At 38.4% G+C, this 15,686-nt stretch overlaps 1 protein-coding gene across 3 annotated transcripts in view; it reads right to left on the reverse strand.

Annotated features, from left to right (window-relative positions):
- Nucleotides 1–9,357: 9,357 nt before the first annotated feature.
- Nucleotides 9,358–15,686, reverse strand: part of znf622 (zinc finger protein 622) — a 30,777-nt gene continuing 24,448 nt past the window's right edge. For all 3 annotated transcript variants that reach the window (XM_028803806.2, XM_028803802.2, XM_028803804.2), the window contains exon 7: nt 9,358–10,023. In XM_028803806.2, coding sequence (XP_028659639.1) covers nt 9,890–10,023 — 134 coding nt within the window. In that variant the 3' untranslated portion in view covers nt 9,358–9,889. The remainder of the gene's footprint in view (nt 10,024–15,686) is intronic.

The raw sequence follows: 15,686 nt of genomic DNA on the forward strand, positions 1-15,686 counted from the left end.
TCGGTTGCCTGGCTAGCATATTGTTGCCCAGGTCTAAGTAGCTCAATTGGGGGGGGTCTGATTGTTTGGGGGTTAGGAAAACTTGACCAGAAACTACAAGGGAGAGTCATCTAGTACTCTTGAAATAAATAGTAGAAGGCATGGTATAAAGAGCAAGGGAACGTGTTGCCAGATTTGGGCCAAATGAATTTGACATTCCCTTAGGACACGTGTACAGTTGGTGCTTTTTTCATGTGCTTCATCATCAGGAGTTTAGATGTCCCCACATGCAGGTCTCATTTGTGCAGACAGCACATTGGAGGCAGATATATACACTATGTAATTTTAGTGGTTTACAAAAGTTTGGATGTCATTAAATCATCTCATATGAGAGACTGCTTGGCAAGACTATTGTGTGAAATTCACAGTAGGCAAGCATTTTGAAACTGAAGAATGATGCGATACTGGCCTGTATTTCTGTTTTTATAGTACACTAAATGTACTGCAGCAAAGCACGTGACAAGAATTTGACCAGTCTGTATCTTACGCTAGCAGACTACATTGCTTCTGCTATTCTGTTAAAAGTACAAACTTGGATATCTACCTCGAATTTGCTGCTGCTGGGTAATGTTCTTCAATGTTTTTTAAAAGACATGATCATAATGAACTGTGGAAATACATACTGTACTATGGATAGTCCTCTTTCTCATGCATTGACATTTCATTTCGCAGCCATGCTTGACAAGAAAAAGTGTGAACAGGGATCTGCTTCTTGATTGGTCAATGGGAACTGAAATGCCAAATCAACTTGCAAGACCTTTCACCTTGATGCTGCTGTTTGGAGTGAGTATGAAAGTATCTTGTGCCTTGTGAGTACAGATTATGATGATCTTTCTCACAGTTTTCTGGCAGATTGAAAAACCACTTTTGTGAAGACAGCATAGTGTACACTAACCCTTAAAAATCACAGACTCTTGCTCCAGTTATGATGCACTGAGAAAGCCAGAGGACATGCAGACATACAATTAGGTCCATAAATATTTCGACAGAGACAACTTTTTGCTAGTTTTGGTTCTGTACATTACCACAATGAATTTTAAATGAAACAACTCAGATGCAGTTGAAGTGAATCAGCTTTAATTCAGTGGGGTGAACAAAACGATTGCATAAAAATGTTAGGCAACTAAAGCATTTTTTTTAACACAATCCCTTCATTTCAGGGGCTCAAAAGTAATTGGACAATTGACTCAAAGGCTATTTCATGGGCAGGTGTGGGCAAGTCCGTCGTTATGTCATTATCAATTAAGCAGATAAAAGGCCTGGAGTTGATTTGAGGTGTGGTGCTCGCATGTGGAAGATTTTGCTGTGAACAGACAACATGCGGTCAAAGGAGCTCTCCATGCAGGTGAAAGAAGCCATCCTTAAGCTGCGAAAACAGAAAAAACCCATCCGAGAAATTGCTACAATATTACAAGTGGCAAAATCTACAGTTTGGTACATCCTGAGAAAGAAAGCAAGCACTAGTGAACTCAGCAACACAAAAAGACCTGGACGTCCACGGAAGACAACAGTGGTGGATGATCACAGAATCATTTCCATGGTGAAGAGAAACAGCCAACCAAGTGAACAACACTCTCCAGGGGGTAGGCGTATCGATATCCAAGTCTACCATAAAGAGATGACTGCATGAAAGTAAATACAGAGGGTGCACTGCAAGGTGCAAGCCACTTATGAGCCTCAAGAATAGAAAGGCTAGATTGGACTTTGCTAAAGAACATCTAAAAAAGCCAGCAGAGTTCTGGAAAAACATTCTTTGGACAGATGAAACCAAGATCAACCTCTACCAGAATGATGGCAAGAAAAAAGTATGGAGAAGGCGTGGAACAGCTCATTATCCAAAGCATACCACATCATCTGTAAAACACGGTGGAGGCAGTGTGATGGCTTGGGCATGCATGGCTGCCAGTGGCACTGGGACACTAGTGTGTATTGATGATGTGACATAGGACAGAAGCAGCCGAATGAATTCTGAGGTGTTCAGAGACATACTGTCTGCTCAAATCCAGCTAAATGCAGTCAAATTGATTGGGCGGTGTTTCATGATACAGATGGACAATGACCCAAAACATACAGCCAAAGCAACCCAGGAGTTTATTAAAGCAAAGAAGTGGAAAATTCTTGAATGGCCAAGTCAGTCACCTGGGGCCTCATGTATAAACGGTGCATTCGCACAGAAATGTTGCGTACGAACGTTTCCACACTCAAATCGCAATGTATAAAACCTAAACTTGGCGTAAAGCCACGCACACTTCCACGGTACCTCATACCTTGGAGTACGCAATTTCTCCGCTCGGGTTTGCAGACTGGCGGCCCCCAGCGTCAAAGCAGTGCTACTGTTCCTGTGTGGTCACCCTTTCTTTCTTAGATCCACATTCCTGACGCGGCTTTATAAATACACTGAAACTAACTGCATATTGTTTATTAGTGTAATGCATCTGATTGTAATTAACCTGCAGCAATATAATGGTCCAGGGAATAGCCATAGTATTCCAAATACCATAACTGCTTTAGCGTTGTAACTCTCACTGCATCTTCTTCTTCTTTCAGCTGCTCCCATTAGGTGTTGTCACAGCAGATCATCTTTTTCCATATTACTCTCACTGCACCACTCGGAGTATTTATATCACTGTATCTGAGTGGGGAATCACAGCAGCAGCTGATCGGAAAGAGAATTATCGGTATACAGCATGAAGCAGACGCTGACTCAGCCACGGCAAAACGCTTTAGAGACTTCCCAGTACGGACTTTGCAGTTTAGAAAAAGTTTCATCCCAAGAACTATAAACGCACTCAATCAGTCCATCAAGTGCTCCTTGTAGAACTGTTTACTTATAAGTACAATTACCCCACTGTAAACTTGCACTACAGTTATAATATTGCACAACCTGCGCCACTTTATAAAGCGTGTATTTACATATGATGACGGTATTCATTTTTAAGATGAAATGCAGCAAAATATGTTGATTATATTATACAGATAAAACTTTAACTTCATTTAAATAATCTGTATTGTTAATAATTAAACATGTGAGGACACGGTGCCGCAGCGCTAGCTAGTTCAGGGATTGTTCCTGCATTGCGTTGTATTCTTGCTGTTGCTGATGCGACACTGAAAGGATAGACGGATATAATAATTAAACATGTACTACGAAGATATTTCAATGTTCCTTAAAAGTTTTGAAGAATCGGCGTTCTAAGCTTACAAATGGCTTCACGTCTATTACATAGCTGATTGTGTGGCGATTGGGTATTTGGAGAAAGAAAAGTAAGGACAGGAATTGGAGGTTAGTACGTTTGAAAGAGACAGTACTTCTGTAATAAATTATTTCATCAAAGGTCTCACATGGCGCAGCAAGCCTCTTGCGTGAGACACGACCAATCACTGCGCCACCGTGTTCCCATGTTTAATAACATGCTTTCATTCCTATCATCATGAAAAAGATATCACATATACATCTCAGTATTTTAATTATTCAGAGAGCTGTAATATCACGAATGTAATGGATTATGTGTCCTGTCGGAAAAAGAAAGCCCGTTTAAGAAGCAGGTAGTGATTCACACACAGAGCACAAAGAAGATCAAATACAGAACAAAGCATTTAACGTCCTACTTCAGTTACAATGGGATTTGAGAAACTAGTAAAGTAAACGATTTTAAGATGAAGTTTATGATGTTCTACTTTAATGGCAAAATAAACTACGTGATTAAAGTGGAATTTTCGAGATTAAAGTTGACATTTCATGCTATTTTCCCCACTGTGTGCCTATTTTTTTTGTCTGTACCCTAATAAGCTTTCATATGACACTCAGACGGTGGGCTATGACTTGCCTTTTCACGGCGACTTTGATATGTGATTTCTTTTTTATTTCGGGCACTGTGCAACTTTGTGAACTTGACCTTTCAAGTTTTTCGATACTCTGTCACTCGATCAACTTTCTTTTGTTGATTATACCACTGTTTAAACCAACAAATAGTACATTTTTCCTTTGCCTCCACTTGGTATTTGCTGAAATTATTATATTTTCCCCCGTGCGTTTCCCATTGTCTTTTCTCAGAAAGCTATTTATATCGATTTGCATATTCAAAGAGGCATAATTCTGGGAGGAGTTGGAGCGGGACAGAAGGCGCGTGCACATGCGTTACTTTTCACACTGATCGGGATTTATGTAGTGGAAGAACGTGAAAGTTTGCGTACGTACAGATTCCTGCATCTGGATTTTTCTGTGTGTACGCACATTCCAGCTTTTGTGCTTACGCCATGTTATAGTGTGAGTTCTACGCATGGCGTTATACATGAGGCCCCTGATCTTAACCCAATTGAGCATGCATTTCACTTGTTGATGACTAAACTTCAGACAGAAAGGCCCACAAACAGCAACTGAAAGCCGCTGCAGTAAAAGCCTGGCAGAGCATTAAAAAGGAGGAAACCCAGAATCTGGTGATGTCCATGAGTTCAAGACTTCAGGCTGTCATTGCCAGCAAAGGGTTTTCAACCAAGTATTAGAAATGAACATTTTATTTCCAGTTATTTAATTTGTCCAATTACTTTTGAGCCCCTGAAATGAAGGGATTGTGTTATGCTTTAGTTGCCTCACATTTTTATGCAATCATTTTGTTCACCCCACTGAATTAAAGCTGAAAGTCTGCACTTCAACTGCATCTGAGTTGTTTCATTTAAATTCCTTGTGGTAATGCACAGAACCAAAATTAGAAAAAAGTTGTCTCTGTCCAAATATTTATGGAACTAACTGTAGCTAGGAAAACCACTGACAGAAAGTCATTGGCCACAAAAGCAATAAACAAAGAGGCAGGCAGAATCAAGAAATAATTATCATAAAAAAACAGATCAATTTCTAACTCAGCTTAAGACGTCATCAAAAAAGGTGAAAAACATCAAGCTAGTGGATGTAAAAGCAAGAGATCAACTCATAAATACAAAATGATAAACAGCCAGGGCTCTGTATAAATAATAAAACATAAATTGGGTTGAAAGTCCTTGTGTGTGACTGTGCTTCAAGCAACAAGCAGGTCAAACGCAAGGTATGATCAAGAGGTCTGGTTCAGTACCAGAAAGGAGCAGGTTAAGGCCATCAAACCTTAATCAGCTTCCTGCTTTTCTTTCTTTCTTCTGAAATTTTCTTACCAATTGTCATGACATGCAAGAAAAGTTGTAAATGTCCCCATGAATATTCACTTTCTATCATTCTTTACATGGATATAATGAGTTGATATGACATTCTATAAATGGCACACTTAACAAGCAGTGGACTTGAAATCTAAGGCCTTTCTAAGTATCCTCCTCTCGTCACTTAAACAAAGGCAAAACAAGAGTAAGAGAGGAGCCCAGAAGTCAGCGGCCCTAACAGGTCTTCTTGGTGCTTTTTCTGTAAATTCCAGATGGTGGAAACATGGAAGTTCTTTGAGGATAAGGTTAAACAGCTACTGTCCTTAAAATCCCTGAATTGGATGTTTTTATTCAAGAAAATACAATGCGATTTGTGATGTAAAGACATGAAATTGATTGAATCCTGGTCCAATGTGCACCTAGCATGTGTCTGAATCTTACAGTGGGTATGGAAAGTATTCAGACCCCCTTCAATTTTTCACTCTTTGTTATATTGCAGCCATTTGCTAAAATCATTTAAATTAATTTTTTCCTCATTAATGTACACACAGCACCCCATATTGACAGACCAAAAAAAAAGAATTTTTGAAATTGTTGCAGATTTATTAAAAAAGAAAAACTGAAATATCACATGGTCCTAAGTATTCAGACCCTTTGCTGTGACACTCATATATTTAACTCAGGTGCTTTCCATTTCTTCTGATCATCCTTGAGATCACCTTCATTTGAGTCCAGCTGTGTTTGATTATACTGATTGGACTTGATTAGGAAAGCCACACACCTGTCTATATAAGACCTTACAGCTCACAATGCATGTCAGAGCAAATGAGAATCATGAGGTCAAAGGAACTGCCTGAAGAGCTCAGAGACAGAATTGTGGCAAGGCACAGATCTGGCCAAGGTTACAAAAAAAATTTCTGCTGCACTTAAGGTTCCCAAGAGCATAGTGGCCTCCATAATCCTTAAATGGAAGACGTTTGGGACGACCAGAACCCTTCCTAGAGCTGGCCGTCCAGCCAAGCTGAGCTACCGGGGGAGAAGAGCCTTGGTGAGAGAGGTAAAGAAGAACCCAAAGATCACTTTGGCTGAGCTCCAGAGATGCAGTCAGGAGATGGGAGAAAGCTGTAGAAAGTCAACCATCACTGCAGCCCTCCACCAGTCAGGGCTTTATGGCAGAGTGGCCTGTCGGAAGCCTCTCCTCAGTGCAAGACACATGACAGCCCGCATGGAGTTTGCTAAAAGACACCTGAAGGACACTGAGATGGTGAGAAATAAGATTCTCTGGTCTGATGAGACCAAGGTAGAACTTTTTGGCCTTAATTCTAAGCGGTATGTTTGGAGACAACCAGGCACTGCTCATCACTTGTCCAATACAGTCCCCACAGTGAAGCATGGCGGTGGTAGCATCATGCTGTGGGGGTGTTTTTCAGCTGCAGGGACAGGACGACTGGTTGCAATCGAGGGAAAGATGAATGCGGCCAAGTACAGGGATATCCTGGACAAAAACCTTCTCCAGAGTGCTAAGGACCTCAGACTGGGCCGAAGGTTTACCTTCCAACAAGACAATGACCCTAAGCACACAGCTAAAATAACGAAGGAGTGGCTTCACAACAACTCTGTGACTGTTCTTGAATGGCCCAGCCAGAGCCCTGACTTAAACCCAATTGAGCATCTCTGGAAAGACCTAAAAATGGCTGTCCACCAACGTTTACCATCCAACCTGACAGAACTGGAGAGGATCTGCAAGGAGGAATGGCAGAGGATCCCCAAATCCAGGTGTGAAAAACTTGTTGCATCTTTCCCAAGAAGACTCATGGCTGTATTAGCTCTAAAGGGTGCTTCTACTAAATACTGAGCAAAGGGTCTGAATACTTAGGACCATGTGATATTTCAGTTTTTCTTTTTTAATAAATCTGCAACAATTTCAAAAATTCTTTTTTTTGTCTGTCAATATGGGGTGCTGTGTGTACATTAATGAGGAAAAAAATTAATTTAAATGATTTTAGCAAATGGCTGCAATATGACAAAGAGTGAAAAATTGAAGGGGGTCTGAATACTTTCCGTACCCACTGTATATCCTTCCGAGTTTATGCTTAAAAGCTGATGCTGTTATTTTATTATTCACTAGGATAAATGCATTTCTTGTTATTTTATATAACCCTTAAGAGAAAATGTTACAGAAAAATGATTATGCCATAAAATACAATATATTTTCGCTTAGTACTGTTTCCTGTTTTTGTACCCAGCTGATTTTAAAAAAAATTAGGCCATTGTTCTTTCTTTGGAAAATCAGATAACCCTGCAGAAAATCATGTTTCCTAAAATAAGAAAAAAAGAAAATAATACATTTAAAAAGTCACATACACCCTAAGCTAACAGGACTATCAGTCAAATTGTAATCATTTAAGGTATCAATGTTTGTCAAGTCCCGTTAGCAACCAATCATGTTAAAAGTTTTCTGATTATGTAATGAATTCCTTTTTGAGTAGTGACCTAATCAATGGATTGTATAAATATAGCGCATTTGACACTTTTTTTCTTAGCAAAAACACTGATATCATGGTGTTTGCCTCTTCGGAGATTTAGATAAAGATTAACGATTGGTGCTTTCTCCTCCTTGTGCTTTTATTGCTTAAATCAGGGCATTCTAGTGAAGGGGGGGGGGGGGTGTCTGTATTTAAAATTTTCTTCCACAGTGAAAGAATACAACACTTGATGAGCTGAGCTTACATTTTGTACTTAAACTCAGGCTGCATTTCTAATGATATTGCTGTCGTGAACTGACAAGTTAAAATTTTACAAAATTTGGGATAGGATCAATGTTTGTGTTTTGTCTCTGACAATTACTTTTTAAGGGCAACAAAGGTCTACCACTAGAACATGAGAAGATAAATAAATGTACTTATTTCCTAAACTTATTTACTAATGGAAAGACCATTCCATGTCACTTAAAACAACCCCACCAGAATCTTTACTGACCCTCCAGTGTTTTAGAGTTTACGGTACGAGACTTTGATTAGGTCAAAACACAATCATTTTTAAATAAGGTGACTCAAAGGATGAACACCCCACAGTTAACTAAACCTGATCTGGATTTTATTCTTTCCACATCCACTTTGCAGCCCTCACTCTTACTGTCCATCAGTCCACTTGTTTCATCTCGTACAATAACTGGCACCAACTGATTCTACAATAGTTTGAAAAACATTGTTATTATCAGCTTCAAAGCAAAATTATTATTTTAAGCCAACGATCTTCTGTTATTTTACACTATTCTCTATAGGCCTACTTAAAGGAATAATTTATATAAAAATGCTTTGTTAAACATTTATTTTATATGTTACTTAGCTCACGTAGTTTGATTTTTTTTTTCTCGGCTATTACTACAATCTCATGTTTAATGTATAATGGACAAAGTTTCTGAGAGAACAGGAGCCAATGCTGGGTAAAACCAAACAATATAAAAGGAACCCACATTTCAAGTCATGCAGTTGTATGCTTACAAAATGCAACACTCATGTAATTTTTGTGCAAAATATTGACATTTTTCAATACTGAAATAAAAAGTAAAATATTAAAAAAAAATTAAAAAAAAAAAAAAAAATCGCTGGCTATAAAAGTAGCCCTCAAACATTGAAGACCTACCCCTCCATCTAATTTCATAGGTCAAGGTCCCGTCTTTTTTCCCTCAGCCATTACAATAAACTACATGGGGTAAGTAAAATGTTAAAAAAATCATTTTTAGGTGGAACATTCCTTTAATGTAGCTTTGTTTTTTCAGGGGAGAGGTTCTTAAGTCAAAACATTGTGTGTACAAATTAAAAAAAAAATCAAATTTAATTTTACAAATTCATACAGTGTCATGATTAAATACAGGATACAGAAACTACTAACATATATCAAGACAGCCTAGCTCGGAGTCCAGACTAACCTATCCAGGATGTTTAGCACAAGACTTAGCCAAGATCTTGACTGAAGGTGGGGTCCAGTGTTCAAATGTAGCAGTCCAGTATGAAACAGGCATTTTAAAACCAGAAAGAGACACAAGAGAGTCAGAGTTGTTGTGCATTAAAATTGTATTTTGAAGAATAACAATATTTGTTCTAATCAACCAAGAATGAATAAATATACATATGAATTAATGTTATGAATTATTTGCCAAAAAGAGCAGCACTTTCAGAAGGAGTGTTTTCCTTTTTAAATTTATAATGGTCCAATACTGACACCTGCTGGAACCCATGTGCTAAGATCATCAACTGCCAGAACATTTTAAATCTGACATTTGTTGACATCTTTTTTCCCCCTCAAAGGATTTTTTAATGTATATATATTTATATACATAAGGGATCAAAGCCTTTATCTGATAACACTAAGAACTCTGCCTAAAGCAGAACTAATTATTATGTCCTTAGTAAGCAACACAGTGTAAAATAACGTATATTTAAATACTTCCATTGGATGACAAAATCGGATTTAAAAAACTATTCTTGGTGATAACAAATCCAAGGTTTGCATCAATGGAGGACAGCTTTATATACTGTACTAACAAGTGAAAATGCCAAAAGGTACTGCGTTTTAGACAAATATTTATAAATTACAACACCAGAACAATTGTTTCAATCATTTATGTTGAAAAGATCATTCAAAACCCATATAACAAGCTGTTGAGGACTAACATGAACTGCATCTCCAAACAATCTCATCAACTCCGAGACAGAAATCCCTTTTAGAACCTGACTTGTGGTCTGAAGTGCATCTGCTTGGTGGCATTGTTGCTCATGCCAGTTCTCAACATCCACTTTGATTTCATTCTTTGAACGTATTGCATATCTCTTTGTCTATAGTGTGATGCATCCTTACCTGAAGGGGGAAAAAGAAAAAAGTTTTGAGCACACAAATATATGTTACACAATTTTAAATAATCTGTTTCACTCATACCAGGCTGAACCTTCAAGTTCTTTGTACCATAACAGGACTGTGAACTGAGGAGGTCACAAAGGATGAGATCTTGTACAGCAAGTGATGCAATCGTATACTGTACACCAATGGAATTTACAAGCAACAAGGGTTATTCACACACCCGAATTCTGCATGTGCCAGGACACAGACTGAAAAACAAGAAGCCTTTTAACAAGTTGGTAACACTCGAGTTTAGGTACTGCAAAAATGCAACTGTTACTCAAATACTGCCATGTAACAAAGGCTTATTATGGTCTAAAAATTACAAAGTATTAGTAATGTGGTTATATGTTTCATTTAAGCCTCCTCTGATCATTTCAAAGTGAAGACAGTTTGGTGGGCTACCTGACAGAGATGACTAGCCATTTTCTTGAGGATTTATATATGACATTAAGACCAAAGGAAGCCTTTGCAGAGGTCGTGTAACATAACAGTATATGTGTAATGCATACATTTTTGCAGTGCTTAAACTAAAGTGTTAACGTGAAGTTTAAAGGAATACTACACCCAAAACAAATATATATATTTTTTTATATATATTACTTACTCCATGTAGATGGCAGAGAAAACATTTTCAATATCATGTTTTTGTGGAGAAAGGACATATTGTTTATGACCAAACAGGACCCTAAAGGGAGCAATCCTGGACAATGTCAAATGATGTAAAATTAAAAGCTTCATGGGAGTCACTTTTTTTGAACTGAAGATCTATGTCTTTCCCTTATTTGTTGATCAAGAGTCCCTTCTTCAGTACAAACAGCTAATCCTGTGAAGCTTTTAGTTTCCATTTTATGATTTGGTCTTTTTATTCCGGACGTAACTATTTAAAAATATTTTAGCAAAGAAAAAGGCATTTTGCAAGGTTTGAGCACAGGGCAAGATAAATGACAAAATGTGGATTACGTAACACAAGTAACATGGGGTTTGTTTTTCTTTTTTCCCCCCATGGACATGTTTCACATCATATGGAGTTGTTCAGTATTGGTCTTCGTGCTGGTGCCAGTTAACCAAAAAGGAAACAAAAATATCTCACTTTGACCAAATCACAGATTGGGAGGACTCAATTATTACTCATAAATTTTCAAATTTGCAGGGGGTCCTCCACCCCTACCCCTCGCGAATGTGAAAGAGGTGTCTTGAACAGTAAAATATTCAAGAATTTCCCAAGGGAAACAGGTATATGTTGGCCGAAGCAGAGAAGAAAGGAAAGGACTATGCCCAAAGAAATGACGAAGTTCCAGATCACATGACCATCGCACATCAGCATTTTCAAAAAGCATCGTTTTTCAAACACCCATTTCTGAGAGATCTAGAATTTTCAAATTTATACTTTTTTGCTGAAAACTCCATTTAAGTGTAGGCGGGAGGCCAATATGAATTAAAAAAAAAAGTAATAAAACAAAGCACAACAGGAGTTTAATTCATATTAGTGTGGACTAAGTTCAGGTACCACCAAACGCCTTTTTAGTTCCATCACTGCTCTGCATACGCTGCTCTAACCTACCTAACCCCTCTTTGAGATCTACAGAATGAAAAACCTTTCTAGAAGATAATGAGGCCATTCCCGCCATCTAGAGGCCATATTTTTAAGACCTGTTCAACAAGCACCAATGCAAAATTGGACCTGCTTTCTCCAGTTCTGTGTTGCAGGGGGCTGGAGCCTCTCTCAGGGGCATCAGACACAAAATAGGAACCAATTCCTGAACAGGTACATACTCATGCACACAAACGAAAAACTTGTACCGTGGCAATTACATTGTTACACATGTGTCCAGGATGTGGGAGAAACACTGAATTATCAGAAAACAATACACAGGGACACAGAACATTACATACATCATGTAAGACGACAAAAAATCTGGGTGTCGTGATCATCATGAAGGGTTAGCAACTACTGTAAAGTAGATTGTATGTGGCCAAGTAAAAGAAGAACATCGATGTTATAGAACACAGAAAGCAGTTTTTAAAAAGTGTTGTGTGCTACTTTTAAAGTGGCACACCACCTCTATCAAATGGAAACAAATACCTTAAAAATGGAATCACTAGTAGGAGAATATGTGACAGGTCAGCATACCATGACAGCCAAATAACAACAAATCTAAAGACGACTTTCACATAAAGGTTGTACCCGTCCCCGTCCACTTAATCATTTTGACTAATCAAGTCGGCACCCAAACAAGAGCCAAGATATACCAAATACTGTAAAAGGAATAATATATGAAGTATAAAATGATGAAGTCAGGAAAACTTTGCAAATATTCTGATTGAGAATGCTGCACCTTCAAATTAAGATGACAGGAATTTGAACAGGAAAAAAAAACACCATAAGCAAACAGATGAGAACAAATTGATTGATTTTCCACTCTTGAAATAGTTGGTTACTCACTTATTATGAGATAAAGAGCTTGTGCATACTTTATCACTGCTGTCCAATGATGGAATTTGTTGGTTTGTACCCTTAAACAGACAAAGCATTTTGGGAAGCAGAAGCCATTTAGTTTGATTTCTCATCCCACATGAAATGGAGTGCATTACTTACGGCACCAGCCACATGAATCACTTTTGTCATTATGTTAACATAAGTATCCATCTTTCATTTTACTAATATTGGAGTGTAAGTGAAGATACAGCACATACAGAGCTGTCTTCTTAATTAATTTATTAACACAGAAAAGTAAGTAAAGCAGATGGAGGTTATGAACTGCTGCACTGCTCTTGTCAACAAACATATGCATGTAGGCGAAATGAATGGCTTACTGAACACCAAGTCAGGTATTAATTGGCTTTAATCAAGTTTTGTTTAACCATTAAGCATTTTTCATTTGCTCACAGTACAGAACTGGACCATCTGTCAAGGCCACATGCTGTCTGGTTTGTATTCCTTTACAAGCTGATGTTACAATAGAAATTAAATGCATTTTGCGCACTAAAATGCGGGCAGCATGCTAGTGTGGTGGTTTTCCCCGACTACATCAAGGACCCAACATCCTAACTTTAAATTGCATTGCCAATCACTGTCCAAGCTGAGTTTGCGTGTTCTCATCATGTCTGCATGGGGTGTCCTCCCACATACCTCAAGATGTGTTGATTCGTGGTGACAAAACTGGCACTGTGCAAGTCTCATTATGGGTAAGATTCAGGTGCTTGACAGTAGAGTTTGAGGAAAACTTTCATTTGAAGTTCAAATTCTAGTCAGTGAGGGTTCACAACTTTAACAACTTTTTAAAAAAGTTCATTTCACAAATCTAAAGACCAATTAAATCAATCAATGACATTACATAAAAATCTTGATTGGTATACCTTTAAACAAAAAAGACACATATACAGCACATAAAGTAAGATCTAGCATACACAGAGGGGAAAAAGAGGAAAGAGGACTATTATTAAACTTTTAGTTTTATATTGCTTGATTAAAAATACAATTTTCCTTCATTTTCCAATTTGATGAATAAACTTACCATTGAGGATGCAAGCTAATTTTAAAGAAAGTCAATTTTCTCACAAATCCTCTGACAACTGTTTAAATCACTGTGACCAGTAATTTAACTTTGTCTGATTTAAAACTAACTATGAACGGTATGGAGGAGGAAAAAGAAAGAACAGTATCTTGTAAGCGATGCTAAGGAGATTTTTCAGGATTTACTGCTTATTCTAATCTCAAAAAGCCTCCCATCAATGCTACCCTTTTCATGTGTATTACTCAACAGGAGATGGACAGCACTGTCAGAATCAAGAGTTGTGTGCCTTGTAGCTCTCCATCAACCTTCACACGTCCTTCCTCACAGCTGCTATATAAAATGGGTCTGCAGCTTGAAAGAAATGTAAGACGAATTTTAACAGCGAACTTCTGTTATCATCCAAATCTGATTACACGGGTCAAAAACACACTACAGAGAATGGGGGAAAAAAAGGTTAAATATACATTACATACATCGATCAGCCACAACCTTAAAACTACTGACAGGCGATGAGAATAACATCGATTATCTTGTTATAAAGGCACCTGTCAAGGGGTGGGATATTATTAGGCAAGCTTAAGGATCTGTGCGACTTTGACAAGGGCTAAATTGTGATGGCTAGACAACTGGGTCAGTATGGTGTTCCCAGTATGCACTGGTAAGTACCTATCAAAAGTAGTCCAAGGAAGACAACCAGTGACAGGGTCATGGGTACCCAAGACTCACTGATGCATGTCTGAAATAAAGGCTAGCCTATCTGTTCCAATCCCACAGAAGAGCTACTGTAGCAAAAATTTGATGAAGAACTTAATGCTGGCCATAATAGAAAGTGCACTGAAGCTTGCAGCATATGGGCCTGCATAGTCACAGACTGGTCAAAGTGCCCATGCTGATCCATGTCCACTGCTGAAAGAGTCAATGGACACGTGTCAGAATTGGACCATGGAGCCATGGAAGAAGGTATCCTGGTCTGATGAAACACATTTTCTTTTAGATCATATAGAAAGCCAAGTGTGTGTACGTCATTTACCTGGGGAAGAGATGGCAGCAGGGTGCACTATGGGAATAAGGGAAGCTGGTAGAAGTAGTGTGATGATCTGGGCAATGTTCTGCTAGGAGCCCTTGGGGTGCTGTCATTCAGGTAGATGTTACTTTAACACATACTACGTACCTAAAGACTGGTGCTGACATGTATGTAACTTCATAGCAACAGTATTATCTGATGGCAGAGGCCTATGTCAGCATGGTAATGCGCCCTGCCACCTGCAAAAATTATTCAGGAATGGTTTAGGGAATATGACAAAGAGTTCAAGATTTTACCTTGGAATCTGAATTCAATTCAATCAAGCCTCTGTAGAATGTGTTGGAAAAAACAAGTTCAGCTCATGTAGGCCTCACCTTGCAACTTACAGGACTTGAAGGATATGTTGCTAACATCTTGATGCCAGATATCACAGGACACCTTCAGAGTTCTTGTGGAGTTCACACTTCGATGGGTCAGAGCTTTTTTGGTGGAATGAGGGGGGGACATATAAAATATTAGGCAGGTGGTTTAAATGTTGTGTCTGATCGCTGTGCACTGCACATATACAAAATGCCGGAAATGCTCAATTGCATTGCCCACCCCATTAATTCACCAAAATCACAAGGTACCGAACCCTGCCCTCACATTGGACATTAGGCACTAGTGTGCTGGTGGTTAGTGGTAAAAGAGAGGTGGCACAGGGCAGTGCCCATTTGAAAAAGAAAATGACAGCTCAAGTCACTGAAGCAAAAACATAAAACAGGCTTTTCCCGAATATGAAACATGAGTGTGAGATGGTAACCTCACATGATAATGCAGAGAAGCATAAAGAAAATTATAAACACTCTAACTGGGGTAAGGGAAAGCAAGCCACAATCATCCCACATAGTTTTTGTATTTTACACTTTTTTTAATCAAATTTATAAACTTAAATTATATACAATAAGTTAAATTATTTCCAAAAACCCCTACTCCACATAGCAAGTCATAAGCCATTTTTTATACATAAGCTTTTAGAAGGTTGTGCCCAGCTGACAAGATAGCCAGGCCCTGTACACAGCTGTCGGGGGAAAAAGAAGCCC

The sequence above is a fragment of the Erpetoichthys calabaricus genome, chromosome 6, assembly GCF_900747795.2.
Source record: "Erpetoichthys calabaricus chromosome 6, fErpCal1.3, whole genome shotgun sequence".
Classification (NCBI taxonomy): domain Eukaryota; kingdom Metazoa; phylum Chordata; class Cladistia; order Polypteriformes; family Polypteridae; genus Erpetoichthys; species Erpetoichthys calabaricus.